Source organism: Phodopus roborovskii, unplaced genomic scaffold, assembly GCF_943737965.1.
Source record: "Phodopus roborovskii unplaced genomic scaffold, PHOROB, whole genome shotgun sequence".
Taxonomy (NCBI): Eukaryota; Metazoa; Chordata; class Mammalia; order Rodentia; family Cricetidae; genus Phodopus; species Phodopus roborovskii.
Window position 1 is genome coordinate 14,421,039 of NW_026126541.1, and position 26,989 is coordinate 14,448,027.

Genomic DNA, 26,989 nt, shown 5'->3' on the forward strand with positions numbered 1-26,989 from the left:
TGCAAAAACCTGCTTGGGGGGTGAGTACCAACCTAAGTACAGCTCCACTGGTGGACCTAGACACTACCTCCCAACCATTGTACAACCGGAATGATGTACATTGCTTCTTTAAAGTGATGTATGGTGGCTTTTCAGATGAACATGCTTGATGGCAGCTTCATAATGTTCTTAAAGTGAAATCCATGAAGATCTGAACCTCTTGATTTCTTTCATGATTTTCTGGATCAAGAGAGTAGGGAACGTTGCACAGGTCACACCTCTCTCGAACAGAAAGCTGGTATTTATTTGTCTATTTATTTATGTATTTATTTATTCATTGATTGGTTGGTTGGTTTTTCAAGACAGATTTTTGCTGTGTAACAGTCATAGTTGTCCTGGAACTCACTCTGTAGACCAGCCTGGCCTCAAACTCACAGAGATCTGCCTGTTTCTGCCTCACTAGTGGTGAGATTAAGGGCATGTGGTGCCACCCATGGCTTGGACCAACCTTTTAACCCATTTGCGTCCCTGTAGGATAAGGTATGTTCTTGGGAAACTTTCAGAGCAGTTATCGGAAGTGCTGGGCCGTTGGTAAGGAAGAGGCTTGTGTTTGTACTCCTCCCCATCCCTGCTTCCTTAAAATATTATCTAATAGAAAGAAACATGATAAATTAAAGGGTTAAACTAAAGAGGAATAAAAAGCACATTCTGCTCCTTGTATCTTCTTAATGGCTACAACATGTACTGTACTTGATTGCAAATGCTTACATGTAAGGAGTTAGGTTTTTCCTCCCGCCACTGGTCTTGTCCCGCCACCGCGCCAGCCCCAGTTAACACACTGAGACTCTGTATTTGATATAATGCTATTGGCCCGGTACTAGTTTCTTATCGGCTAGCTCTGTCTTAAGTATTAACCCATTTCTGCTGATCTATGTATTTTCATGTGGTCTTCTCTTCCCTGGGAGCCAGCCGGCATTCTGCTTTCTCCAGATTCTCCATCCTGACTCCTCCTTCCTACTTCCTCTCTCCTCGTCTCCTAGTCCCACCTATCTTCCTTTCCTATTGGCCAACAGTGCTTTATTCATTAACCAGTATGAGAAACATATTTACAGAATCGCATCTCCCATCACTTACAGACATATGACTAATTAACAATTCTAATTTTATATAATCACTCTCTTGTCTTTTGTAGTTATCTTAATTTTTCCTTCTACTTTTGTGGCTATCCTAGGAACAGTTTGGTTGGTCATGTGCCCAGTTGGTGTTCAGTGAACAAGTAGATCAAGGGCAGTTTTCTAAAACTGAGTGCATATGAAGAGGGTGAGCCAGGAGCAGCCAGCACAGTCTCTGGGATGCTTGTCATTGAGAGCCTGATTGCCCATTCTCTATTGTCCTTGAAACTGCCCCTGCCCTATGCTTTGTCTTTGGCCCGATATTTAAGCTCTGGGCAAAGGTCTGTGCCTTAATTGCTGAGGAATAAAATTGGTTATTAATTGTTTATGCCCAGCTTTTATTTGTTGTGGTTCTGATTTTGTGTGAAGGTTACTATGGCTTCTTGTGCAGTCATATTCTGTGTATAAGACATAGTCTTCCAAGCTAGCTGTGATCAGGGTTGGAAGCAGCTTTACTTGATTATGTGCATAAGAGACAAGCACATCAGTACATATGTGAGTCATCCATGTCCAAAGCTGGAAATTATGGTGCCAGTTTATAATCCCAGCACTGCAGTGGCAGAGACTCTCAGGAGGATCCCAGAGCTCACTGACCAGCCTAACCAACACGCTCTGATCCCAGTGAAAGACCTTGTCTCAAAAGACTCAGGTGGACAGCTCCTGAGGAGTAGATGTCCACATGAGCCTCCACGTAGAAGTGAGTGTATGTGTGCGTTGTACCTGTGCATTGTACCTACACACACATACAAGAGGGAGGGGGAAGAAGGAGGAAGTCAGGGAGAGAGGCACAAACAGACATTGTACCAAGTGTAGTGACACAGCCTGCAATTCCAGCACTTGGGAAGAGGAGAGGAAGATCAGGGGTTCAAGGCTAGTTTTCTCTTCATAGTGAATTTGAGATCAGCCTGGGCTACATGAGACCCTGTCTCAAAAATCAGCCCACAGGTGGCCCCACCCACAGTGGGCTGACACCTTCCCCATCAATCCTGTAGCTCCGTCTTATGGACACATTTTCTTTATTGAGGTTTCCTCCTCTTAGATAACTTCAGCTTGTGTCAAGTTGACATAAAACTATTCAGCTCAAGGGCCAAGTACACAAAAAAGCCAGAAAACCCTCAGGAGCATCTTGTAAAGAACGTTACCAATAAGAATCTAGAGAAGTGTGGTAGCAGTGTAATGAGCAAGTTGGACACAGCATTCTTGGTGAGGGTTTTTTTGCTTCTTTACTCTCAGTCTTATCCATTGTTTTGGTGATAACAGAGAACACTGAGTTGGAGACCAGCCTCTAGTCCCAGTTTTATCAACACCCAGTTTAGTGTGCTGTTACTTATTTTACTGTGACCAAGCACCTGAGGAGCTGCATCTTCAGAGAGGAAGGCTTCCTTTAGGGATGCAGTGTCCATGTGTCTGCCCCACCCCTAATGCTGCCTGATGGGAGATGCCATGCCTTACTCCTACAGCTGCCATCCACATTCGGTTGGTGTCTCCCCTCTTCAGTTACACCTTTCTGGAAACACCTTGTAAGACATACCAAGAGATGTGTTTCCATGGTGATTCTAAATGCAGTCAAATTGACTCATTGCCAATTTGATTAACACCAGTGGGTGAGATTGGGGTGGGTGGGTTTTTTTTCTTTTTCTTTTTTAAAACATGAGACACTGGATTAAATGAACTCTGAGAATCTTAGTTCTGGAGATTTACTCTCAGGTAGGTCAGAGCCTTTCATATATATAATTCCCTCACACTAAGACAGAAGGGGGAGGGGAGCATGTGTTCAACGGTGTCTGCATAACTGATGTATGTATATGAAGTCGGTGAAATGTAAAAGGAGAAAGCAGCATTTATAGGCTGTTGGGGCATTCTCTCTTGAGGAGGGATTATGATTAATGTCATAGGCTTTTTGGAGCCGAGTTTAAGGTTGTTTTTTTTTTTTTTTTTTCATTTTAGCTGCCTGTGAAAAATCCCTCTAGACAAGGCTCAGTAGCTCAGTCACTTGCCTCGTATTGAGTAGTCCTGGGTTGGGTCCCCTGCATTGCAACAGACAAAAAGAAATACCCTCTAGGGCAGTAGTTCTCAACCTTCCTAATGCAGTTCCTCATGTTTGGTGACCCCAACCATAAAATTATCTTAATTGCTACTTCATAAGTAATTTAGCTACTGTTATGGATCTTAATGTAAATATCTGATGGTCTTAGGCCACCCCTGTGAAAGGGCCACTCCATTCCAAAGGGGTCTCAGCCCACAGATTGAGAACCATAGCTCCAGGAGTTTATTTCACTTTGTGGTGGCCTTTGGGGGACAGGAGAAGGATATGTGGCCTGAATTGTCCGGGTAAACAGGTCTCTGTAGCACGAAACACACACAGCATCTAGTGTACACTGCAGTGTCCCAGTGGCGGACCCCCCCACCCCCATCCAACTCTGTCTGTATCTGCAGTGACTTGGACAAGTAGCTTGTTGGCGTGTCCTAGAATTATGCTCGTCTTTCCCTGTTTTATCACTTGTCATTCCTAACTCTGAATCGGTAGTAATCCAGTGCAGGGACAAAATTGTTCTCACTTCCCACCCTCCAGATTTCCTGCCCTTTAATTACTACACAGCCCCAGCTGAAGCTGCATTTTTGCCATTGTGGATTAGATGTGCACAAAAGCCACGTCTCTCTCTATCACTTATGTTCTGCCCTCTCTTCCTCTTGTCTCCTGTGAGTTTGTGAAGTCTCTTAGGTGTTTGTTCATTCACAGTACTCCTGTGAGTGCCAAATCAAGGGAGAGAAGGGTGTTAGATTTCTGAGGCAGTGTAAAGAGAGAAGGCAGAGTCTGACCTCTGAGAGAGGAGATGGTGAGGATCAGCCTCTCTCCTGTGGAAACGGAGGGACCTGCCAGGGGACTGTTAGAGCCCTGGGGGCTATGTGGGTCCGCAGTCTCTCCTCTCTGAAAGTGTTTGTTCAAGGCAAGACAAACTGTCTTGGGAGTCGGATTTTCCCAACAGATGTTCCTTTCTGGGATGCTGAGCAGGGCCAGCTGTAACCTCATACCAAGGCGCTCTGTCAAAGGCAGCTCCAAGGAGCTGAGCAAGGTAGGCGAGTTTCCAAATTCTCAGGACTTGATAGGGAGGTAGAGACAGGAAGATTGTGAATTCCAGGTCTGCCTGGGCTACCTTGAGATCTTGTCTCAAAAAATTAGAGTAGGATGCAGAGAGATGGCTTAGCAGTTGAGAGGCCTTGCTGTACAATTACGAGGAGTTCAAAGCCTAGCACCCACTGACAGTCACATGTGTGACTATAACTCCAGCCCTGAGGGTGGGGGGGGGGGCAGTGGGCAGAGCAAACCTGTCCCTGATGTTTGCAGCCTAGCCAGGAAACCTGGAGTGTCAGGTTCAGGGGTGGAGACGAGGAGGGTTAGGGCAAGAGAGGACTGCAGACTAGTGATTTCCTTCTTTCCTACTAAGGATAGTAGTAGGTGCAGGGCAAGGCAGATAGACACAGAAGTCGAATTTGATCCATAGACACATGTTCTAGGTCAACCTGTAGGTGGAACCCCTTTGGTGGTCAAGGGACCTTTTCACAGGGGTCATCTAACTATTTGGGAAACACAGATACTTACATTATGATTCATGATAGTAGCAGAATTACAGTTATGAAGAACTGAATGGTTGGGGGTCGTGGCAGAGTGAGGAAGGGTGACACTACTGACCTAGGTGAACGAGTACAAGGCAACTGAAAACTCCCTTTGCACAGAGGTCTTTGGAGCTGTGAAGTTATCCAGGGACTTGACAGGACGTCTTGTTCATCAGGACTGCTTCAGTTAGGCAATCTCTTCCCTGACTGTCTGGAACATGACAATCTTTCTCATAAATGTGTTACTGTCAGAGCGAACAAAGCAAGCTATACTTTAGTTTGAGCAACTAGAACACTTAAGATTTTTTCCCCTGGGGCTGAATGTTGCTGATTGGTTAGGAATGCTGCCTGCTCTTGGAGAAGACTGAAATTTGGTTCCCAGCACAATTGCCCCTGACTCTACTAGTTACAGGGGATCTCAGGGCATGGGGGCTCATGTGCACGTATATACAATGAAAAAAATCTTTTTAAAAAGACTTTTTTTCTTGTCATTGTACTAGGGGTTGAACACAGGTACATGCACACTAGGTAAGTGCCCTACAGTTGAGCTATATTGCTAGGAAATGCTCGGGGGGTGGTGTGATTTTTTTTTTTTTCCTTTGAGAAAAGGTCTCATTCAATAAGCTATGCTGGCCTGTACCTCATGATAGCCCAGGTGGCCTATAGCTCATAGCAGCCTTCCTGCCTGTGCCTCCGTAGGCCTAGACTTTGCATCAGCCCACTTCTGCCCTCCTCTCAAGTAGCTGGGATCACACGTGTGCCACCACAGCTGGCAGAACTTTCCCCTGTCTGTCTTTCCATGGCGTAGGTGCACAGCTGTGAGTTCTGCAGTGTAGCTACCGCATGTGGGGACCATTTAGAATATATACATGGCCCTTCCAGCAGCGATGTTTGAAATAGACATGAGTCTGAAACCTGTTGACAGCAGATGCTAGCAGTCTGAGGTAGAAGGGGCCCTTATTTTTACTTGTAAATTGATAAAGTTTGAAGGGGAAATCATCAGGTGGGAGGAAATTTGAAACACTAAGATGACAGTTGAGTAGTCAAATTTCTGAGCTTAATTGCTTGTAAGAAATAAAGAGAAGGAGGTTTTTAAAGCCTTACATGGGCAGAGAAGCAGACAAGCACCTGGAAGAGTAGTGCTTTGCTTTCTTCTTTTTTAAAAAGACATGGTTTCATTTAGCCTAGGCTGGCCTTGAGCTCACTGTGTAGCTAAAGCTGGCCTTGAACTCCTGTCATTACCACCAAAGTGCTAAGATTGCAGGTGTGTGGTACCGTACCGGCTCACTTTTCTTAAACATATCAGTTTGTCTGTGCTAGAGATTGACCCAGGCCTTATCTGTGCTAGGCAAACTGTCTAGCATTGAGCTGCATTACACAGACTTTAGTTGACTTTTAAAAGACCTTGGCCTTGTGGCACAGGCCTGTTATTCTGTCTATTCAAAAAGCCCAATCAAAGCATCCTACAGAGTAAGTTTAAGGACAGCTTGGGCAACATAGGAGGCCCTGTGTCTAAGTGAAAACGAAGATCTGGGGATGTGTTTCAGTGCCTAAAGGGCTTGCTGAAAGTGTGAGGATCTAAGTCAGGACCACTAGAACCCAGATGAAAGTTCCACACATGTCTACAGTCCCAACATTCCTGCTGCAAGATGAGATGCTAGAGACAGTAGAGTCCTCAGAGGCTTTACACAGTGACACACTGTCAAGAAGCAGACACCCAAGATTGTCTTCTCATCTCTAAGCGCATACCATGGCATGAACTAACCTGAAATACATCATATATACATAACACACACACACACACACACACACACAGAGTAGCTCAGTTGGGTAGTAGAGACTTATCTAGCAGGTACAAAGCCATAAGTATAACTCCACTATTGGAAATAAATAAAAGACCTTGGACAAAATACCCAAGAGTAAACACTAAAAGCAAAAAAAGGGCAAATAGGAGTATATTAGATTTTATATAGCAAGAATAAAAGCAACATGGACAACCTACAAAATGGGAGAGAAATTGTCAAACTGTTCATCTGAGAAAAGATTAAAGACTTGTTTTAAAGATTTATTTTTTTGAGCTGGGTGTGGTGGTAGAGGCCTTTAATTTCAGCATTGGGGAAGTAGAGGCAGGAGGATCTTTATTAGTTCAAGGCCAGCCTAGGTGGTATAGTGACTTCCAGGCTAGTCACAGCTACATAATGACATTCTGTCTTAAAAAAAAAAAAAAAAAAAGATTTATTTTTGTTAAAAAATTATGTGTATGTGTGGAGGTCTGTGTACATGCATGCAGATGGTGGCAGCTGGCAGGAGCCAGAGGATTGGATTCTGGTTTCCGTTGGAGCTGTAATTACAAGAAGTTGTGGGGGACAAACTTGGGTCCTCTGCAAGGGCAGTATAGGTTCTTAACTATTACAACTCTCTAAACCCCAACAAAAGATTGATTCCCAGAATTTGTGTGAAACTCATAAGCTTAAGAAAACAATACAATTTAAAAGTGAGCAAGAGGGTCAGGTGTGGTAATCCTCACATTTTGGAGGCAGGAGGGTCAGGGGTTCAATACCAGTCTCAGTTTGAGGCTGGTCTGAGCTACAAGAAATTTCTCTTTCCACAAATGGATGGGGGAAGGGGCTGGAAGTATAATTGAAAATGGGCAGGGTCTGGAGGTGTAGCTCAGTGGTAGAACACATATTTAGGATTAACATGGCCCTGAGATCATTCAAAACAAGTTTCATTCTCATCTATATAGAGAGTTGGAGCCCAGCCTATCCTCCCCCCATGTATGTGTTTGTATGTACACACACATACATTTACATGGTGTAGTGGTATGTGTCTATAATCCCAGCACTCGGGGACAGAGGATTCTGAATTTGAGGCCAAACTGTCTTATGTTCCTGTCTTACTTTTCTATTGCTGTGACAAAACACCAGGACTAAGGCAACTTATAAAAGAAGACATTTAATTGGCCTTTTGGTTTCAGAGTTTAGAGTTGTCTTAGGGTTACTATTGCTGTGATGAAACACCATGACCAAAGCATCTTGGGGATGAGGGGGTTTATTTGGCTTATACTTTCCCATCACTCACTGTTCATCTTGAAAGGAAATCAGGACAGGAACACAAACAGGGCAGGAACCTGGAGGCAGGAGCTGAGGCAGAGGGCATGGAGGGTGCTGCTTGTTAGATTGCTCAATCTGCTCTCGTGTAGAACCCAGGATCAACAGTCCAGAGGTGGCACCACCCACAATGGGCTGGGCCCTCCTACATCAGTCACTAATTAAGAAAATGTCCTATAAACTTGCCTGTAGCCCAGTCTTCTGGAGGCGTTTTCTCAGTTGAACTTCTCTTGTCTCAGATGACTCTAGTGTGTATCAAGTTGGCATAAAAGCAGCCAGCCTAAGAGTCCATGATGGAAAGAACAGCCGAGAGCTCCCATCTTGATCCAAAAGCAGGAAGCAGAGAGACACACACTGGGCATAGTGCAAGTATTTGGAATCCTTAAAAACCGACTGCTAGTGACACAAGACCACCTCCTAATCTTTACCAAGCAGTTCCACCAACTGGGGACCAAATATTCCAACACATAGCCTGCATGTGTGTGTGGGGGGGGCGTTTTCATTCAAACCGCAGAAGTTTCCCCCTTCCCACCCCCCAAAGAGAGAGAGAGAGAGAGAGAGAGAGAGAGAGAGAGAGAGAGAGAGAGAGAGAGAGAGAGAGAGAGAGAGAGAAAAGTTCCAAACATAGTAATGGGAAATTACTTAGCCCAAGAAGAATCAAACCCTGTCATTTGTAGCCAGATAGAAAGTGGGATGGAATTGGAGGGTGTATGCCAAGTGGTGTAAGTCAGACAGAGAGAGACAAATGCCATACTCTCTCTGACGTGGGAGTTTAAAAAATGTTGGTCTTGATGTAGAGCAGTGATCATTAGACACAGGTAATTGGGGGAGGGTGGGGAGCTGTTGGGCAGTGGTCTGCCGAGCGAGTGCCAGGACATCCTCCAAAGCAACACAGAAAGGAAGGCCTTGGTTGCCTGAGACTCACTTTAGGCCTGTGGATTTCTATAGAGCGAGTCTGTTTTTATTTACTTAATTTTTATTACATTTATTTACTTGTGTGTGTGTCTATATGTATGTGGACATGTGTGGGGGTTAGATGACAGCATGTAGAAATCAGTTCTCTCCTACTGTGTGAATGCTGGAATCACAATGGTCATCATACTTGGTAGCAAATGCCACTGCTACCTTGCTGGCCCTTACTTTTATTGATTATATTGACTTTTTTATTATATTGATTATTACTTGAATAATTTTTTTTCTTCTTTAAAGCCTTGATAAACTTGCTGAAGTTCCTTATGTCAAATGAAACTGTACTTTTGGCCAAACACAACATTTTTACATTGGCCCTTATGGTGAGTAGTAATAAAAATATTTGTTCTTTTGAAGCCATTATAGTAAGGCAGAAATGGACTGTTTGTAGTAGGTCTGGCTATTTCCCTTGTGGATCGGTCCTAACCCTGATGACCCTCACTCTTCTGCATGTATTTGGCCTGGGAGGCATTCATTCATTCAGGTCCCATCTCTGAATGCATACTGAGCGTGGTCCCATTGAGAAACTATACTGTGCTGCTGCAGTCTCCCTGGGCTTCCCAGCCACATGAGCAGTTGTGCTGTTGCTGCACTGGTTTCTGAAGGGGACATAGAAGTGCTTATCTGGCTGGTAATTCAGTGGAGAAAGAGGCCACCGAACCATTTAATCGTCTACCCAGCTTGTAAATGTGGAGTGTTTGGTGGGGATAAAAAAGTATCTGCTAACTGTAGGACCATGACAATTTTCAGCTCTCAGCATGACAACAGAGTCATGCCAGCTTGGGATGTGTGGAAGCCTCCTAGTATAAGATAGTCACTCCACACATGTGTAAATTAGTTTTCAGAACATAGATAAGAGTAAGGTAGAGAATAATAAGTAAGGAACACAAAGCTTTGGATGTTATATTTATTTAATATAGTTTGTCAGTTTATATAAATGGATTTTTAATGATGATTATTTTAAGCCAGTTATAAAGTCCCCAAATGTTGTAGTTTTACAAACCAGTAGGAGATGACTGTAGCATCCCATGCTTTTCTGATCTTCACAGCCTGATGCTTGTATATGGGCTATTGTTTCTTTTCCAGATTGTGAACCTATTTAATATGTTTATCACATATGGTGACACATTCCTGCCGACCCCCAGCAGCTACGATGAGCTTTACTATGAAATTATCCGAATGCACCAGAGCTTTGACAATCTCTACTCCATGGGTAAGGGCTTTCTTTCTTTTTCTTCTTCCTCTGTGCCTTGTCTGTTTCATAAGTAACAGGAAAATGCTAGAAGACTGTCTAGTTGGATGTATAGAAGTAAACAGATCATAGCCAAGATTGGTGGCACATGACTTTATTTAACCCCTCGCTCATTATCTCTGTAAATTTGAGCCTAGCCTGGTCTGAAAAGTGAGCTTTTGGACAGCCAAAGCTACATAGAAATGCCTTGTCCCAAAAACAATAAACAAACTCCTCTCCTCTCCTCAGGCAACAGGAAGAGCTATGTGTATGTGAGCCTTCTGCCTTTAGGAACTTGGATTTCATGTCATTGGAAAGCTGTATAGCTAGCTGCCTTTGTTGATGTGAACCTGAGTTTGATCCCCAGAACACATGTACTAGCTGGGCCTAGTGACAAACGCTATGGGAAGTAGAAGCTGGCAGAGCTCTGGGCTTTCCTGGCCATCTAGCCTAGCCTGATGGGTGAGTTTCAGGCCAGTGAAAGACCCTCTCTCAAGAAAAGAGGTGGGAGCCCAGTGGTGGTGCACACACTTTTAATCTCAGCACTCGGGAGGCAGAGGTAGGTGGATCTCTGAGTTCAAGGCCAGTTCCTAAACAGCCAGAATTATACAGAGAAACCCTGTCGTGAAAAACCAAAACACAGACACATACACACCAACCCAAAAACAAAACCCCAAAACAAAGGTGGGAGGACCCTTAAGGAATGACATGCTAGATTGTGCTCTCTGACATGAACATTTTCCCACACACACCCACATTGACCTCCACACCCATGAACATTGCACACACAGGAAAGAGCCAAGTAGGGATTAGTAGCAAATAGAAGAGCATGTGTCCCAGAGGTACAGGAGTTTCAGAAGTCCAGTGTACCTGGGTATTTTCAGTAAACTTACATAAAGAAGTAGGAATTAGATAAAATCACTTTGATTAGATAAAATCACTTTGGTTAGATAAAATTACTTTGATGATTGACTCACTAAAAATTTATTCCACATAAGTTTAACTTATTACTAGAGGAGGTGGTGCATTCCTGAAAATTTGGAGAAAAAAAACCTAGTGAATCCTATCTACAGTTTGAAAGACACAGAAAGATCTTCCTATGTTGCACAGAAATAAAAGCCACTCAGAAAAGGCATTTTACTTTTTAAAATCTCAGCTTACTAAGTTGATTGAGGTTTAAGATGGTAGATTTGGGTAATGTTGACACAGTGTGTGAAACTGTCCCAGTGATTAGGATAATGATGAACCTGTGACTGGAGAATGAATGCCTGATACTGAGACCCTGCTCCTGTCTTACATACCTCCCTAGTGCTGGGATTAAAGGCGTCTGATCCCAGCTGCTGAGGTCATCTTTGTGTGAGCTGTTTCTCTTTAGGACTGGGTCACTCTTGTGTAGATCTGGGTGGCCTTGGCCTTGGATTCACAGAGATCCGTCTATCTCTTAATCCTGAGTCCTAGGATTAAAGGTGTGTACCACCACCTCCTTGCTTCTGGCTGCTGGGATTGAAAGCATGTACCTGGCTTCTATGACTTGTGGCTGACTGTGCTTTCTGGATCCTCAGACAAACTTTTAATAAATTACAAATAATATATCACCACAGTGGTAGAGCATGAAACTCTTAATCTCAGAGTCATGGGTTTGTGTCCCAGGTTGGATACCACATATAGCATGAAAAATAAAATGACCCGGAGACAGATACTGGGGTTCAAATGAATACCAGAAAAGCAAAGCCGCCTGGCACTAGCTCTCTCTCATCTACCTCAGACTGAAAGGGCTGATCTATGAGCTCTTCACCAAGCCTCAGACTGCTGCCTCTCCTCAGCATGGCTGGAGAATCCTGAGACTTCAGTGTCTTCTTATCCTCAATGTGGCTGGAGAATGAATGCCTGATACTCACTTTGTTCCTGTCTTTATACCTCTTATGAGTCCTGGGATTAAAGGTGTGAGTGAGCTCTAATTCTCTTTAGACTGATTCACTCTAATGTTTCCCTGGGTGGCCTTGAACTCAGAGAGATCCATCTGCCTTTATTTCCTAAATCCTGGGATTAAAGGTGCATGCTATCACCTCCTGACCCCTAAAATTTGTGGCTGACTTTGCTTTCTGAAACCTCAGGTATGCTTTAATAAGTCATAAATAATATATTATCACATCCCTGGCTTGTTATGTGTGTGCTGGGAGGTCAACTCTGGTCTTCAAGATTGCATAGCAGCTGCTCTGAGAAATTACTGGCCTTTCTTCCCTCAAGCCTTGGAAGAGGCTACTGATCTCATATAGCATACTTTCCAGGACAGTGCTCAATGTCATATTAATAAATACACAGCACAACAAAATCCAGCATCTGTGCTGTAAAATCATGTTTACACCTAAACCAGGAGGGAGTTAAAGCATTGGACCAGTCAGTAGTTGCTAGCATTGCAAAGATCCAGATGTGTCAGGACACATCAGCTGCTCAGCATTGGTCCAGTGTCCTCTTCTCACACACACACACACACACACACACACACACACACACACCCTTAAAAAATAAACTTTTTTTAGCCCAGCAGCGGCACACACCTTTAATCCCAGCATTTAGAAGGCAGAGGCAGGCAGATTTCTGTGAGTTCAAGATTAGCCTGGTCTCTAAACTACTTTCAGGCAGTACAGCTGGTTTTGTTTCTGGCAGCTGGTCTGGTCTCTGGTGTTTTCCATAGCTTGGCCCATCTAAGAGACCTTTTTGTAGTTGCCTTTTGTCTAAGTGACTCTCAGGAGCTTGGCTTGTTTGCTCTTTCAGGGAGGGGTCTAGTGAGTCTGGTCCGTTTCAGGGACTTCCTGAAGCCCTTTTGAGTTGTCTCCCTTCCTGCTTGAGGAGCTTCCTGAATGATGGAATGCTTGAATCTTGGAGGAAACTGTTACATAACACCTATCTGTATGCTATACTACATATAAGCTTTGTCCAGTGCCTGACATTTTGTAAACACTCCACATTTTGATGTCTGTGACCGAACATTATTTAAGAACATACTTAGGGTCTGGGAAGTTGGTTCAATAGGTAAAGTGCTTATTACATAAGCATGAAGACCCGAGTCAACTGTACCCACATTAAAAAGCCAGGTGTGACTGCATGTGCTGTAATCTCATGTGGGGGAGATGGAGATGGGAGGATCCAGAAGCTTGTCTTGCCACTAGTCTAGTCAATCAGTGCCTTCCAGGCTTAGTTAGAAACCCTATGTCAAAAAAACAGGTGGAGGGTCCAGCTAGATGGCCCAGCAGGTAAAGGTGCCTGTCTCTAAGCCTGATAACTAAATTCAATCCCTGTGACCCAGAGGTCAATGCCAGGTCATTCCTCAGCAGCTGTGCACCTCATCGTTTTAGACAGGTCCTCTCGTTGACCTGGGGTTTGCCAACAAGGCTAAGCTGGCTAGCCAGCAGCAAGCCCCAGGGGTCCACCTGTCTTTTACTCACTGGGATTACTGGGTGCTGGGATTACAAGTGTGTGCCACCACATCACATCACATCACATGGGCTTGGGGATCACATCACATCACATGGGCTTGGGGTCTTAACTCGGGTTTGTGGCCAGATGAGCTGTTGCTTCACCTTCGTGTATTAAATGAATATAGAAACTAAGTTTTGAGGCCCATTATCAGGGGAGGCCTAGCAAAAGTGAAGGCATAGAAAAAGTTGATGGAAAGTGAGCAGTTAGAGAAAGAAACAATCCTGGAGGAAGTAGTTGAACTCTTCTATAAGCCCTTATTTGTTGATTGTTTTAAAACAGAAGAGCGGCACTGGCTCTGTGTTTTGTGTCAAGCGCTTGACAGATCTATTCTTTCCCTCCACAGTCCTTAGGCTTTCTACCAACGCAGGCCAGTGGAAGGAAGCAGCTAGCAAGGTGACACATGCATTGGTTAATATCAGGTAAGGAACGATGATTTCTTCCAGAGTTCTTGCTCCTCCTGAGGTTTATTGCACCTTCCCAAGGAGAATGCTGTGAACACCACTACTATTTTAAGCCCTGATGTCTGTAGGAGTGGAAGAAATTGTCATACTTGATCAAGAAAAGCAGGAGTACATGAGGCTTTCATTTTGTCATATTGAAATAGCTCAAAGTGCTGGCTTTCCTGTGAGTTTTCTGCCCAAGAGATAGTTGCATGCCCTTTGCAGGCACCTTAGCTGCCAAAGTGTTCTTTATGCATGAGCTCTCTCAGCCTCCTTCCCCTGAAGGGTTCCTCTGCTCTTTACCATGGTTTATCGTGGGGATCTAGAACCTTTGCATTTTATTGTAAATAGATATTTCTATTTATGGTAAACACAGGCAAACAAAAGCCCTGGGACCAAGTCATTTCTAGTTCCTTATGAAATAGCAAAAAACGATGCTGTGTATAGTGGGTAAACTGTGTCAGATGGGGGTGGGGTGGGGGGTCGCGGGGTCAGGAGGAAGCAGTACTCACAGGAGGGAAGGGCTTCAGGGTGAGAGCTCTGTTTGTCTTTCTCCCTTGTTTTCTCCCTTTGTGCCTATGATTTTCCTTTTTCTCACCAGTTATTAAATTGTTTTTGCAAACAATTAAGAAGTTAACATTGAATAAAAGAGGCAAAGCCAGCAGATGGGAACTTGATTTAGCTCCAGATGTAAGGCTTGCCAGATACTCCAGTAATAGTGATGCATATTTACAACTTCGTATAGATTCTGATGCGTGAGAGAGCAGCGGTGTGATGTTTATTCCAAGCTTTCTTTCTTTTAAACTAAACTGTTGTCTCTGAAATGATTTACTACAGTGTGTGTCACATCTGGGAATAAAAGGGAAGCTGTGAACTGTGTGTTAGGTGGGTTGGCACGAGGGAGCATGGGGTGAGATGTGCTACAAGACTGCAGTGAAGCTCGGACCGCGTACTGCCTCCAGAGACATTTTGCAGCAAACACACTTTATAAATGCATATCTGCACCTAGCAAGCAATCAAGACACTCGTGGGTCCTTCCGATAAGTGTAAGTTTCTAAAGGAATTTGGTGTTGGCGTTATAGACTCTTTTCCCAAGATGCCCTTGTGGCCCAAGGGCAGTATGACAGACATGGATGTCTGAACGAACCATCAGGTTTGGGGCTAGAGCCTGAAGTAGATAAGAAAATGTGTGATATGTTTATGGATCGCACATTTACACAGGCTCTCCAGGCTCTCCTTTTCATCTGGGGTCTATTTACTTTGTCCTCTGTTTTGTTGGTTTTGCTATCAATGGTTTCTGCCTTGGCAGCTACCCTTACTCTTCCCAAGGGCCACCAGGCAGATGATTTAAATTTTTCTGCCTTCCCCGAACAACTGAAAGAGCTGGGCTGAGCCTTGAAAAGATGCCAGTCACCATGGCCACTTCCTTGTCTCTGCGTGACTGCCAGAGCTTTTTTCCTTTTCAGTTCTCAAACTGGGCTTCCTGCAGAGAGTAAGCACATCACTTTCACTGTGCTAATTGAGTATTTGACTGAAGGAGCAAGGACCCATTCAACTTCCTCAAGAGGTTACTGGGAAGAGGTGTTTGAATCTTGTCACACTAAATCCAGACCAGGGACACATACTGATGAGACTAAGAGCAGTTTACCATTGCTCCTTTCGGACATCTCTTTTCACTTACTAAATGCCAGGCTTGGGGTGCTCTTCTGTGTGCCATCGTCTCTCATCTTTTAACCTTTAAACGCTGGCATATGCTATCTGCTTCTTTTTTTGCTTTTGTTCTTTTTTATGTTTGTTTGTTTTTCGAGACAGGATTTCTCTGTGGCTTTGGAGCCTGTCCTGGAACTCGCTCTGTAGACCAGGCTAGACTTGAACTCACAGAGATCAGCCCGTCTCTGCTTCCAGAATACTGTGATTAAAGGTGTGTATCACCACCGCCTAGCTATTTCTCTGTCCTTGAATGTTAGAATGTTTTGGTTTTCCTTGAGGATGGACCTTGATGGCTTTGGATGAGCATGATCAAGGCAGTTGATTCATTCAGGATTCTCTTACCTGACAGAGAAAGCAGCATGGCTGAGCCAGGCTTCCTTCTGCCTCTTTGGCTTTCTCTTAAGCTTGTGTTGTGTATCTGTGGCCTTGGGTGGGTGAGAAAACAGAAGTGTGTGTCAGAGAATTCTGAGGGATGCTGTGGGGCAAAGGCTTAGCAGGACAATTGTGGTGGTGTGCACAATTTCAGCTATTTCTAAAGGTTGTTTGTGCTGATGTGCATATAAGAAGGGTTTCTAAGGCATCATGAACAGTCCCTTGTCACCTGTCCTGTGCTCTGTGATATCCTGGGATGAGATAAGTTGGAGGTAAGCTTTCCAGTGTTCCAGTTGGAAGGTGTCTAACCAGCAGATGAGAGGGTAAAGCTGTGTCTTTGGATCTCCGGGCCTGTGGTAAATCTAATGACCACCCTCAGAGCCTCTGCAGCAGATGGAGAGCAGCCGACCTTTCGTTCTTTGGAGCTTCAAGTGTCCTGTCAGTCTCTGCTTTCCACTGGCTTTTGTGGCTTAGTCAGGCTGCTGCTTCCGTGATCAAAGTTATTTGTGTTTAAACAACCCTTTCTTCCTGTTTGATCCCTAGCACGTTTTGAAAACACAGCTGCAGCTATTTTAATTGGAACACCTGATGTCACCAATGAACAGAGCCCATGTTCATTCCTCCCCTGGGAACTGTTGTGTCCTTTTGTAAGAAAAGTAAGATACATTGTGGTGCCTATGAGGTTGATTTAGAGGGCTTGCCTCCATTTCCCTATACATTCTGTGGTACTGGTTTGTTCATATGAGACAGATCTCAGTATCCCAGGCTGGCCTTGAACTTGTTTTGTACTCAAGACTGGTTTTGAATTGCTGATCTTCATGCTGCTACCTGCCAAGTGCTAGTAGCTGAGGCTGATTTTGAACTTACTGAGTAGTCCAGGCTGGTCTGAAACATATGATTTTTCCTGCTTCCATTTCTCTCTGGTACTGAATTTGCAGGTGCACATCACCACCCCTGGCCTAGGAATCCCTCTGTTAATGGAGGCAGAGTGAGAACTGGGAAGGAAATGTGAGGTCATGGTCTTCCCAAGTCTCCCAGCTCTTTGTTCATGAACCTGTTTGGAGATTCTTTTAGTAAGTGGACACTGATGAATGGGAGGAGTTGCAGTTTGATGTTCAGGTACTTCAGCAAAAGGATGCAACGTAGTTGACTGCGAAATGAATTTAGACTAAAGTATAAACTAAAATACAGACTAAAGAAAAAGATATAAGCAGGGCACTGAACTGATGACATAAATAGGAGACCCTAACTTCTGGTTGTCTGCCTTGGGCTTAGATTATTATCACATGAGTTAAAATTGATCAATAATAATTCTACTTGGGCAAGAGAGATAGCTCAGCCATTAAAGTCTAGGCTCACAACCAAAAATAATAGCCCTACTTTTGTTAGTCAGAGCATGGTCTACCATTAGAATGAGAAGCGTTATACGTATTACAATAAAGCCTAAAGTGAAGCCACAGTAATATTGTTCACTTGGTGACTGGAAGCGTTATTTATTTCATGTTATTTATTTGATATCTCCCAGTCTCCTAAGACTATAGCTAGAAACAAACCAAGCACTGAATCCCATATGGTCAATTTGGTTTACACTGCAAAGTGAGGTTTGCATAAGGTCATAGCAATGGTTGGTGAACTGTAGTGCAGTTAAGAATCTTGGTTTAGGAAATTTGGGTATTTGTAACAAAATATTAAGTTTTTTATCTGGGTCTTTAAAGATTTGTAGGTGAGGGTGATTTTAGCATACCCCTCTTAAATCCAACTTACTTTGTTTCCTTTGCGTCGTCATCAATCATTGTCACCCTTACCATCACCATCCTCATGTGTATGGGTGTTTTGTCTGCATGTATGTCTGTGCATCATGTGTGTCCCATGCCCTAGGAGGTCAGAAGAGGGCATCAGATTGATAGTTGTGAGCTACCGTGTAGGTGCTGGGAATTAAACCCAAATCCTCTGGGAGAGCAGCCAGTGGTCCTAACTGGTGAGACATGTCTTCAACTGAGATTTTAATTACTTTTAACCATATAATTCCTTGACATTAAGTTTATTTACATTGTTGTGCAGCCATTACCACCATCTATATCCAGAACTTTGTGTTCATGAGTGATGCTGAGGATTCAAGGTAGAGCCTTGTACACACACACATTAGACATGGACCTTTCCAGTTTGCTGGACTCCTAACCGAAACTAGGTACTCAGTAAATTCCACCTTCCCCCCAACCCTAACCTCTAGCACCTGGCAACCAGCATTCTGTTTTCTGATTTTATAGTTTGACTACCCTGAGCTTCATATCAGAATCATATTTGCCCTTTGTGACTGGCTTAGTTCAGGTGATGTGCCATCTTCAGGCTTCAGCATGTGTAGTGTGTGTCAGCATTTCCTCTGAGCTGAACGCTGTTCCCTTGTATCATCATGGTCTTTGCTCTGCTATCATGTTGGATGCTTTTTTACCTTTGGATGCTGTGAATGATGCTTATATGAATAGGACTGTACATAAACTCTTCAATATCTTGATTCAGAAGTGGAATTACTACAACATATGATAATTTATGTGTAACATTTGGAGAACTTGCCAGCCACTTCTCAAAGTGGCTGTGCTATTTTGCATTATAATTTTTACACATTCTTGCTAATACTTTTCTCTTTTTTTGTACTAGCCATCTTAATGGGTGTGAAGATGTATCTCATTATAGTTTTAATTTACATTTCTCTAATGACTAATAATAATGTTGAACATTTTTTCAATTTTTTTCCTAGACATTTATATCTCTTCCTTGGAAAAATATCTATTCAATTTCTGCACCCACCCCTTCCTCCCCTCCTCCCCCTTCCATCCTTCCCTCCCTCTCCTTCCCCTTCCTCTTCCCTTTCCCCTTCTTCCTTCCTTCCTTCTTTGGAGAGGGTTGACAGTGACGAGCTGTGTATATGTAACCCAGGCAGGCCAGAGGGTTCCTGGACTACAGGCATGTGCCACCGTGTCCAGCCACGTGCCCCACACCTGTGCCCTCTGTAGTACTAAGGGTCACACTCATGGCATCTGTGTGCTCGTGGACATGCTCTACCTGTGTGCTAACGGACATGCTCTACCGCTAGGCTGCAGCCTGCGTTCTCCCTTCCCAGTGTATTAATTGAGTGGGTTTTTTGTTTTTTTCAAGATAGGGTCTCAGTATGTAACTTTACCTATCCTAGAACTTACTATATAGAACAAGCTGACATCAAACTCATAGAGATCCTCCTGCTTCTACCTCCCAAGTGCTGGGATTAAAGTCGGTTGCCTTTGATTTTTTATAGTGTCCTTTGACGCTCCGTAGTGTTTGTTTGGTCTGTGTATGTGCTCTGTCCTAAGCTATATTGCTCAAGACTGGTTGAATTCCCAAGCTCTGGTGGTCATTGTGTCTCAGCCTCTGGAGTATGGCAGGCCTGTACCACTGTGTCTACTCAGCCCCTTTGGGGAGAATTCTTATGCAGCTGAGACTAGTTTTAGACTCACTGTGTATTAGAGGCTGTCCTTGAGCATCTAATCCCCCTGCCTCACTCTGTCCTCCCAGCCTCCCCACCCCTACCCCGCCCCCCACCTGTACTTGAACACCATCACAGTAGGGTCATGTGGTGCTGGGAAGCAAACCCAGGACTTAGTGTGTGCTGAGCCTGGTTCATATGTGCCAATCAAATGCAGGCCCGGCTTTCCTTTCTTGTATGTGCAAGGACAGTTGTGCAGGGACAGTTGCGCAGGGACAGTTGCGAAGGGACAGTTGCGCAGGGACAGTTGCGCAGGGACAGATGTGCAGGGACAGTTGTGCAGGGACAGATGTGCAGGGACAGGTGTGCAGGGACAGTTGTGCAGGGACAGTTGCGCAGGGACAGTTGCGCAGGGACAGATGCGCAGGGACAGATGTGCAGGGACAGTTGTGCAGGGACAGCTGTGCAGGGACAGCTGTGCAGGGACAGCTGCGCAGGGACAGATGCGCAGGGACAGTTGCGCAGGGACAGCTGCGCAGGGACAGCTGCGTAGGGGCAGCTGTGCAGGGACAGCTGCGCAGGGACAGCTGCGTAGGGACAGCTGCGCAGGGACAGCTGCGTAGGGGCAGCTGTGCAGGGGCAGTTGTGCAGGGACAGTTTCACCAGCACCTTCTTTGCCTTTTTCTTTTTTCTTTTTTTTTTCTGAGCTAATATCAGCTTTGGTCCTGGACATTTTTGGAGGGGTTTCTAGGAATGGCATTCAAAGCCTCAGGCATGCTAGCTAAGTCCTCTACAGTTGACCCACACATTCCCAAGCAGCTCTAATTTCTCATCTTTAGTCAGGCTGAATCAGGGAAACAAATGTATTTTCTCTATAGTTTTTCCTACATGTCTCCTGGGTTTTGCTTTTCAGGCGTGATCATCCCAGTGTGGTCTATGAGACTATAATAAATGGTTAAGAGTGGAGATTGTCTGAATTTTGACTCCTAGCTCTATTTTTCCTTTCAGAAAGTGTTTCAGCCACCACCTGCTTGAGTTTTCTTAGCCATAAAGTGAGGATGATAATGAGCCTGAGTCATTAATGAGATTATTAAATGACATACCCACAAACATTCACTAATTTATTATAAAATTTTGTTCTGAGCTGGATGTTGTTAGCGCACACCTTTAATTCCAGCACTCGGGACCCAAAGGTAGGTGGATCTCTGTGAGTTCAAGGCCAGAGTGTTCTACACAGCTAGTTGCAGGATAGTCAAGAGTTAGACAAAAACCTTGTCTCAAAAACAAAACAAGTGTACAGATATTACAGTCTCAGTTGTGTGTGATGGGTCTCAGAGAGAAGTCAGTTACAAAATTAAGTCCCTTTCATAGCCAATTGTATTCAGTCTCTGTCCCCATTTGTGTGGATCTGGTGGGACCAAAGATATAAAATAATGTTATTTGCAAGTGACAGTATAGGCATGCAGGAACTTAGGTTGTCAGCCTGTGCATCAGTGATGGGAAAATAATTTGGGGCAGCATTTGTGTTTTCCATCACTACACCTCTGAAGAGGTTTTCGACCTAGTTTGGGTTGAGAGGTCTCTATTAGTATAAAGAGAATGTCCCCAAATGATTATACATACAACAGAGAAGATATTTACCATTGTGTCCTCCTCTCTGCTCAGAGTGACTCTAAGTGACCTTGAATTTTCTTCTTATAACTATTGGTCTGGGGCTGGAGAGATGGTTCAGTGATTAAGAGCACTGGTTGCGCATCCAGAGGACCCAGGCTCAGTTCCCAGGATCCATATGGCAGCTCACAGCTGTCTGTAACTCCCAGATCTAACACCCTCACACAGACCACACATGTATGGGAAACGCCAATGTGTATAAAATAGATTAATTTTTAAAAAGGTATTGGTCTATAGTTTTCATTTGATGTTTTTGTTTTAACATCAGGGTTATAGTGAGACTGTGGAATTTATGTGTTCTTCACCTTTTGTTTTTGGAAGAGTTTGTAAAGGATTAATACTAATTTTTTAAATGTTTGGTAAAATTTATTAGAACCTAATGCTCTTTCCCCAGGCAGTTCTTTTTGCTATTTTATGTTACTTATATTATTTTACATATTATTACATATAAGCGTGTTTTGCCTGAAATATATGTGCACCATATATGTGATTGGTGTTCATGTGGGCCAGAAGGACTCATCAGCTCCCCTGGAACGGGAGTTACAGATAATCATGAGCTGCCATGTAAACGCTAGGAATGAAACCTAGGCCCTTCAGAAGAGCCATCCGGGCCAGGCGGTGGTGGCACAGGCTTTTAATTCTAGCACTTGGGAGGCAGAGGCAGGTGGGTCTAGGTGAGTTCCAGGCCAGCCTGGTCTATAAAGCAAGTTCCCTGACAGCCAGAACTGTTACACAGAGAAACCCTGTCTCCAAAAAACAAAAGAGGAGCCTCCCATCCAGTTAAGTTGGCTCTCTTCACCATTGCACCATCTTTCCAACCCCCATAAGTAGTATTTTTGATAAGTGTTTTAATCCCTTTATTTGTTATAGATCTCTTCAGATTGGTTTTCTTCTTGCATTAGTGTTACTATTTTTATCTCTCTGTGTGTGTGTTTCTGTGTATGGATGTGTGAACATGAGTATCTCCAGCTCTGGAGAATCCAAGGCCTCTGCACACACATGCATATACATGTACAATTAAAAGTAAACAAATATTATTTAAAACTTTTATTGAAGTTTGAGGGAACTGGGCATGCAGCTCAGTTGGTAGAGTACTTGCTTAGCATAAAGCTCCGGCAGGATTCAGCCCCTGCTCTAAATAAACCTGGCATGGTGACACTTGCTAGTAATCCTAGTACTTGGAAATGGAGGCAGGGCAGTGGGAGTTCAAGGTTATTTTCAGTTACATACTGAGTTCAAGGACAGCCTAAGATACAAGAAGCGCTATCTCAAAAATTAAATAAATTAAAGTGTTTTAAAACGGAACTTGGGTTGCTCGTCTCACGAACAATGCACTTTGTGCTACACCCCATGGTTGTTCAGTGAGGTGTTAAGCATCTGTAGATGTTTTACAATGTTAAATCTTGTTTCTTTGCCAGTCGTGTGTATCTTTTTCCATTCTATTTTTTGTTTTTGTTTTGTAATTTTTTTTCAAGACAGAGTTTCTCTGTGTAACCTCCCTGGCTGTCCTGGAACTCACGCTGTAGACCAGGCTGGCCTCAGACTCACAGAGATGCTCCTGCCTCTGCCTCCCCAGTGCTGGATTAAAGGTTGTGCCACTGTTGCGTGGCATTTTTATTTCTATTCTTTTATGTTTTGTTTATTTTTACCTTTCTAAAATATTTGTGATAGCTGGATCTGGATTCTTCCTTTCTTTTCTTGCAGAGTCTCATTGGTTAGCCTTGCTTGTCCCAGAATTCTCTGTGTAGATCAGGTTGGTCTTGAACTCATACAGAATCTGCCTCCTGAGGACTGGGGTTAGAGGCGTGTGCATTGTCGCATTCTTTGAGTAGTTCGACAGTGTCTGCCTTCTGGTGTGGATGCTTACTATCGCCTGCTGTGCCTCCTCTAATTCTTTTTTCTTTGTTGTAGATGATTTGCTGTGTTAGTGATTGAAACAAGAGCCTCACATGTGCTAATTTCTACCTCCAGCCTCCTTTTTACTCTTTAAGAAAGACTTATTTTGGCCTGGAGAGATGACTCAGAAGTTAAGAGAACTGGCTACTCTTCCAGAGGTCCTGAGTTCAATTCCCAGCAACCATCTGGTGGCTCACAACCATCTATAGTGAGATCTGGTGCCCTCTTCTGGAGTGCAGGCAGAACACTGTATATGTAATAAATAGGTGAACCTTTTTTTTTTTTTAAGATTCATTTATTTTTATTCATTTATGTATATGTGTTTATATACCTGCATGATTTACATGTTCCATGTTAATGAAGATGCCCAAAGAGGCCAGGCAGCATCAGCTCCTGTGAACTAGATATGAGTGCTGGGAACTGCCCGGATCCTCTGGGAGAGCATTGCGTGCTCTTAACCTTGGACTTGTTTACTTTGTGTTTTGAGACCAGGGCTCACCAAGTACTCAGGCTGCTTGGAACTTATTCTGGTCCAGGCAGGCCTTGAACTTCAGTCCTCCTGACTCAGCTCCTGAGCATTGCACTGCCTGGCCTAGGCTGCTGTTACACTGCATTTTGTGTGTGTCCCTTGGGTGCCTCTGGTTGCTGCTTATCTTTTCTTTCTTTACCAATAGATATTTATCCAGTAGATATTTTCATTTCTTTACCAATTCTTTTTTTTAACCTTTTCTGTTTATGTTTGTGTATGAGTGCACAGGATATGTATTTCCCCAGTGTAGCCCAAGCTGACGTGGAACTTTTGGGCAAAAATTATCTTCCTGTCTCAGCTTTCCCAGTATCTTACAGATAAATGCCTCTATGCCAGCCAAGATTTTTTTTTCCCCATGAGACAAGGAAAACTCTGTATAACAGTCCTGGCTGTCCTGAAACTCATTCTGTAGACAAGGCTGGCCACAAACTCATAGAGATCCACCTGCCTCTGCCTCCTGGGTGCCGGAATTAAAGGTGTGCACCACCACCAGCAGGCCTTAAAACGCTTTTTGTTTTCCCAACCAAGAGTTATACTAATTTAATTACAGTGAAATACCGAAACTTCTGTGCAGCTCTAAGTAACATATACATACTACATCCATTTCAGTAATCTTAATTGGCTTTAAAGAAAGAAAGCACAAAACAGGAAGTCTTGTTCCCTTTACTGTATTTGGAACTGTATGACAGTGGGCAAAGTCTGTATTTGGGTTTTCCCTCCATGCATTTCCTTTGTGGGAGATGTTATCATGTGTAGGTGTTAAACCCAGTATTCCCTGGTGAGCTAATGGCCCATCGCTATTTCTTCCCTGTATTCAGGATGTGAGCAGTCAGAGTTCATTGGCTTTTGATGCCTGCATGTTGCGCTTATAACAAAGAAAAGAATGGTACTAAAGTAACAGGACTAATGGAACACTTGTTTGGGGACTGTATGAGTTTGAAAAGACATAGTGCTTGGGTGTAGAATGACTAGAAGGAGTTATTAAGTGCTTTTTGAATGTCTGCAGTCAGCATTGGTTTATAGAAGATATTTCTGTGTGCACTGCCTTCTGCCTCTCATTATCTTCCACTAAGGCTACTGATTGCAGCCTGTTTTTATTGGTTCGGGTAAGGGGCTATTTCTGGAATATTGCTCCTAGGAGAAAAGGAGTCAATCTTGAGCTGAGCCTGAATCAAGCTACTAGACTGAAATAGAAGGCTCTCCTCCTCGCAGGGTCCACATGCATGCTCTGAGCCCCCCTCCAGGTCCTCCCTCGTACAGGTTTATTTGGTTCAGGGGTGGCATTCCTGTGCATGTTTGCCTGTGTGCACCTGAATATTAGATGTCTGAGACAGGACCTCTCATCTGAACCTGGGGCTTGTCAGCAAGTCCAGAGGTCTTTTGCCCCTGAGCACTGGGTTATGGGTGCACACTGCCATGTCAGGCTTTCATATGGGTTCTAGGGATCTCTCATCATGTGCCATCTCCCCAGGGTTTTAAATAAGTATAATTAGGCCAGATGGTGGTGGCACACACCTTTAATCCCAGCACTTGGGAGGCAGAGGCAGGCAGATCTCTGTGAGGTCAAGATCATCCTGGTCTACAAAAGCTAGTTAGTTCCAGGACAGGCTCCAAAACCTCAGAGAAACCTTGCCTCAAAAAAAAAGTATAATTAGCCAACCTGAGGGACCCTTTCCTGTGTGTGTGTGTGTGTGTGTGTGTGTGTGTGTGTGTGTGTGTGGGAGAGGGGGGCGGAGGGAGAGAGGGAGATGCAGGGAGATGCAGAGAAATGAGTATGTGAGCATGGGCATGTGTGTGTTTCTGAGAGCACATTTGGCCATCAGAGGGCTGCTTTTGGGAGTCACTTCTCTCTCTCCACTATTAGTTCTGGGAGCTGAGTCTAGGTGATCAGGTTTGCACAACAAAGCACTTTTAGACATGGAACCATTTTGCTAGCTCCAACCTAAGGAACCTTATAAAAGCGTTTTATTGTCATTATGATTTAGTTCAAAGAAATCTTGTATATGTATTTAAACATGGAAAGCTTACTTTGTTGTTTTGGCAAACAATCTGTATGCTTTTTAATTTCACTGACATTTTCTCTTGCTTCATGACTTATCACAAATATTTGCTATTTTTTTGTCAAAAATTGATAGGAAATACCTTTGTGACTGAGCTGGTGATAATAGGGTAGTTACTTCCTGGTCACTTAAGGTAACTAACTGAGCATCCTGGGCCTTGTGGTCAATTAGAAGTATGCTGCTCTGAGTGTTGTTGCAGCTGAAATTGCAGAGATCACTGGAGAAGTGGATGATTCTCAGGATGATGCAGAATGTTCTCCATCCTGAGAGAAGTGTAAATTAATTCCATGTGACAGAAAGCAAAGTCCTGACCTCAGCCCCAGCCCTTTCGACCCCAGCCCTTTTTAGTGTGGGGGTCAAACCCAGGGTCTTATGTGTATTTAATGCATATGCTGCTATGGCCTACAATCCAGGTGCTCTTCTGTCTTTTTAGGACAACACAGGCAACCTGTGTGCACTTAGTGAGTTCTCTTATTCATAATTTCAACTGTGGTCTTTAAACTCTGTGGCTGAGAAGAACCATGCCATGTGTATTCTTTATTCTAACTTTTACTCAGGTGAATTGCCATCATATGCTAATTTCTTGAGGTAAGCATCAGAAGTGGAAAGAGAGAATGAACAAAACACAGTGTAATGAGCTTTTGTTTGGTAGATTTGGGATGCCTTTCCAGAAGTCTGTAGTTTGAGATGCCTTTCTTTATTTTCCTGCTTCTGCTGTTGTCTCCTTATCTTTGAAACTATTTCAAAGGGTCATTCATGGTGTCCTAGAACTTCTGTTTTGTAAGGGAAAAAAGTGTTTCCATTTGGTTCATTATATGATAAGGCTACAGGGGTAGTGTGTTAGTTAACCTTTCTATTGCTGCAATAAAACACCATAATCAAGGCATCTCATAGAAGAAAGGGTTTGCTTGCTGTACAGTTCGAGAAGATAAGAGTCCTTCATGGCAGGGAAGTGTGACAGCAAGCAGCAGCCTGGCAGGAAGCAGCGCAAGCTCAATGGTGCCGGTCATTTAACTCAGCCCACCCCCTAGAGCCATGCTCTTTAACAAGGCCATGCCTCTTAAGCCTCCCAAAAAAGGACCACCAACTGGGGACCAAGTATCTGAATGCCAGAGGCTTTGGGGGACATTCTATTTCAAGCCATCACAAGTAGGCATAGGCTAGACTAGATATTGGACTTCATCTAATCTTTCCTGGGCCTTTGCTCCTTCGCAGCCAGTCTCTCTAGCCTCTGGCTCTCCAGATGTGGGCTACTTTTGCCAGCACAACTATGCTGGTCCTTCAGTAATGTGATGCTT

General features: G+C 43.8%; 1 protein-coding gene across 1 annotated transcript in view; it reads left to right on the forward strand.

Moving 5' to 3' along the window:
- Window positions 1–26,989, forward strand: part of Armh3 (armadillo like helical domain containing 3) — a 159,143-nt gene that overhangs the window by 82,136 nt on the left and 50,018 nt on the right. Inside the window, exons 21-23 of the mRNA XM_051199991.1 lie at window positions 9,086–9,168; window positions 9,932–10,058; window positions 13,900–13,975. Of these exons, the coding sequence (XP_051055948.1) occupies window positions 9,086–9,168; window positions 9,932–10,058; window positions 13,900–13,975 (286 nt within the window). The remainder of the gene's footprint in view (window positions 1–9,085; window positions 9,169–9,931; window positions 10,059–13,899; window positions 13,976–26,989) is intronic.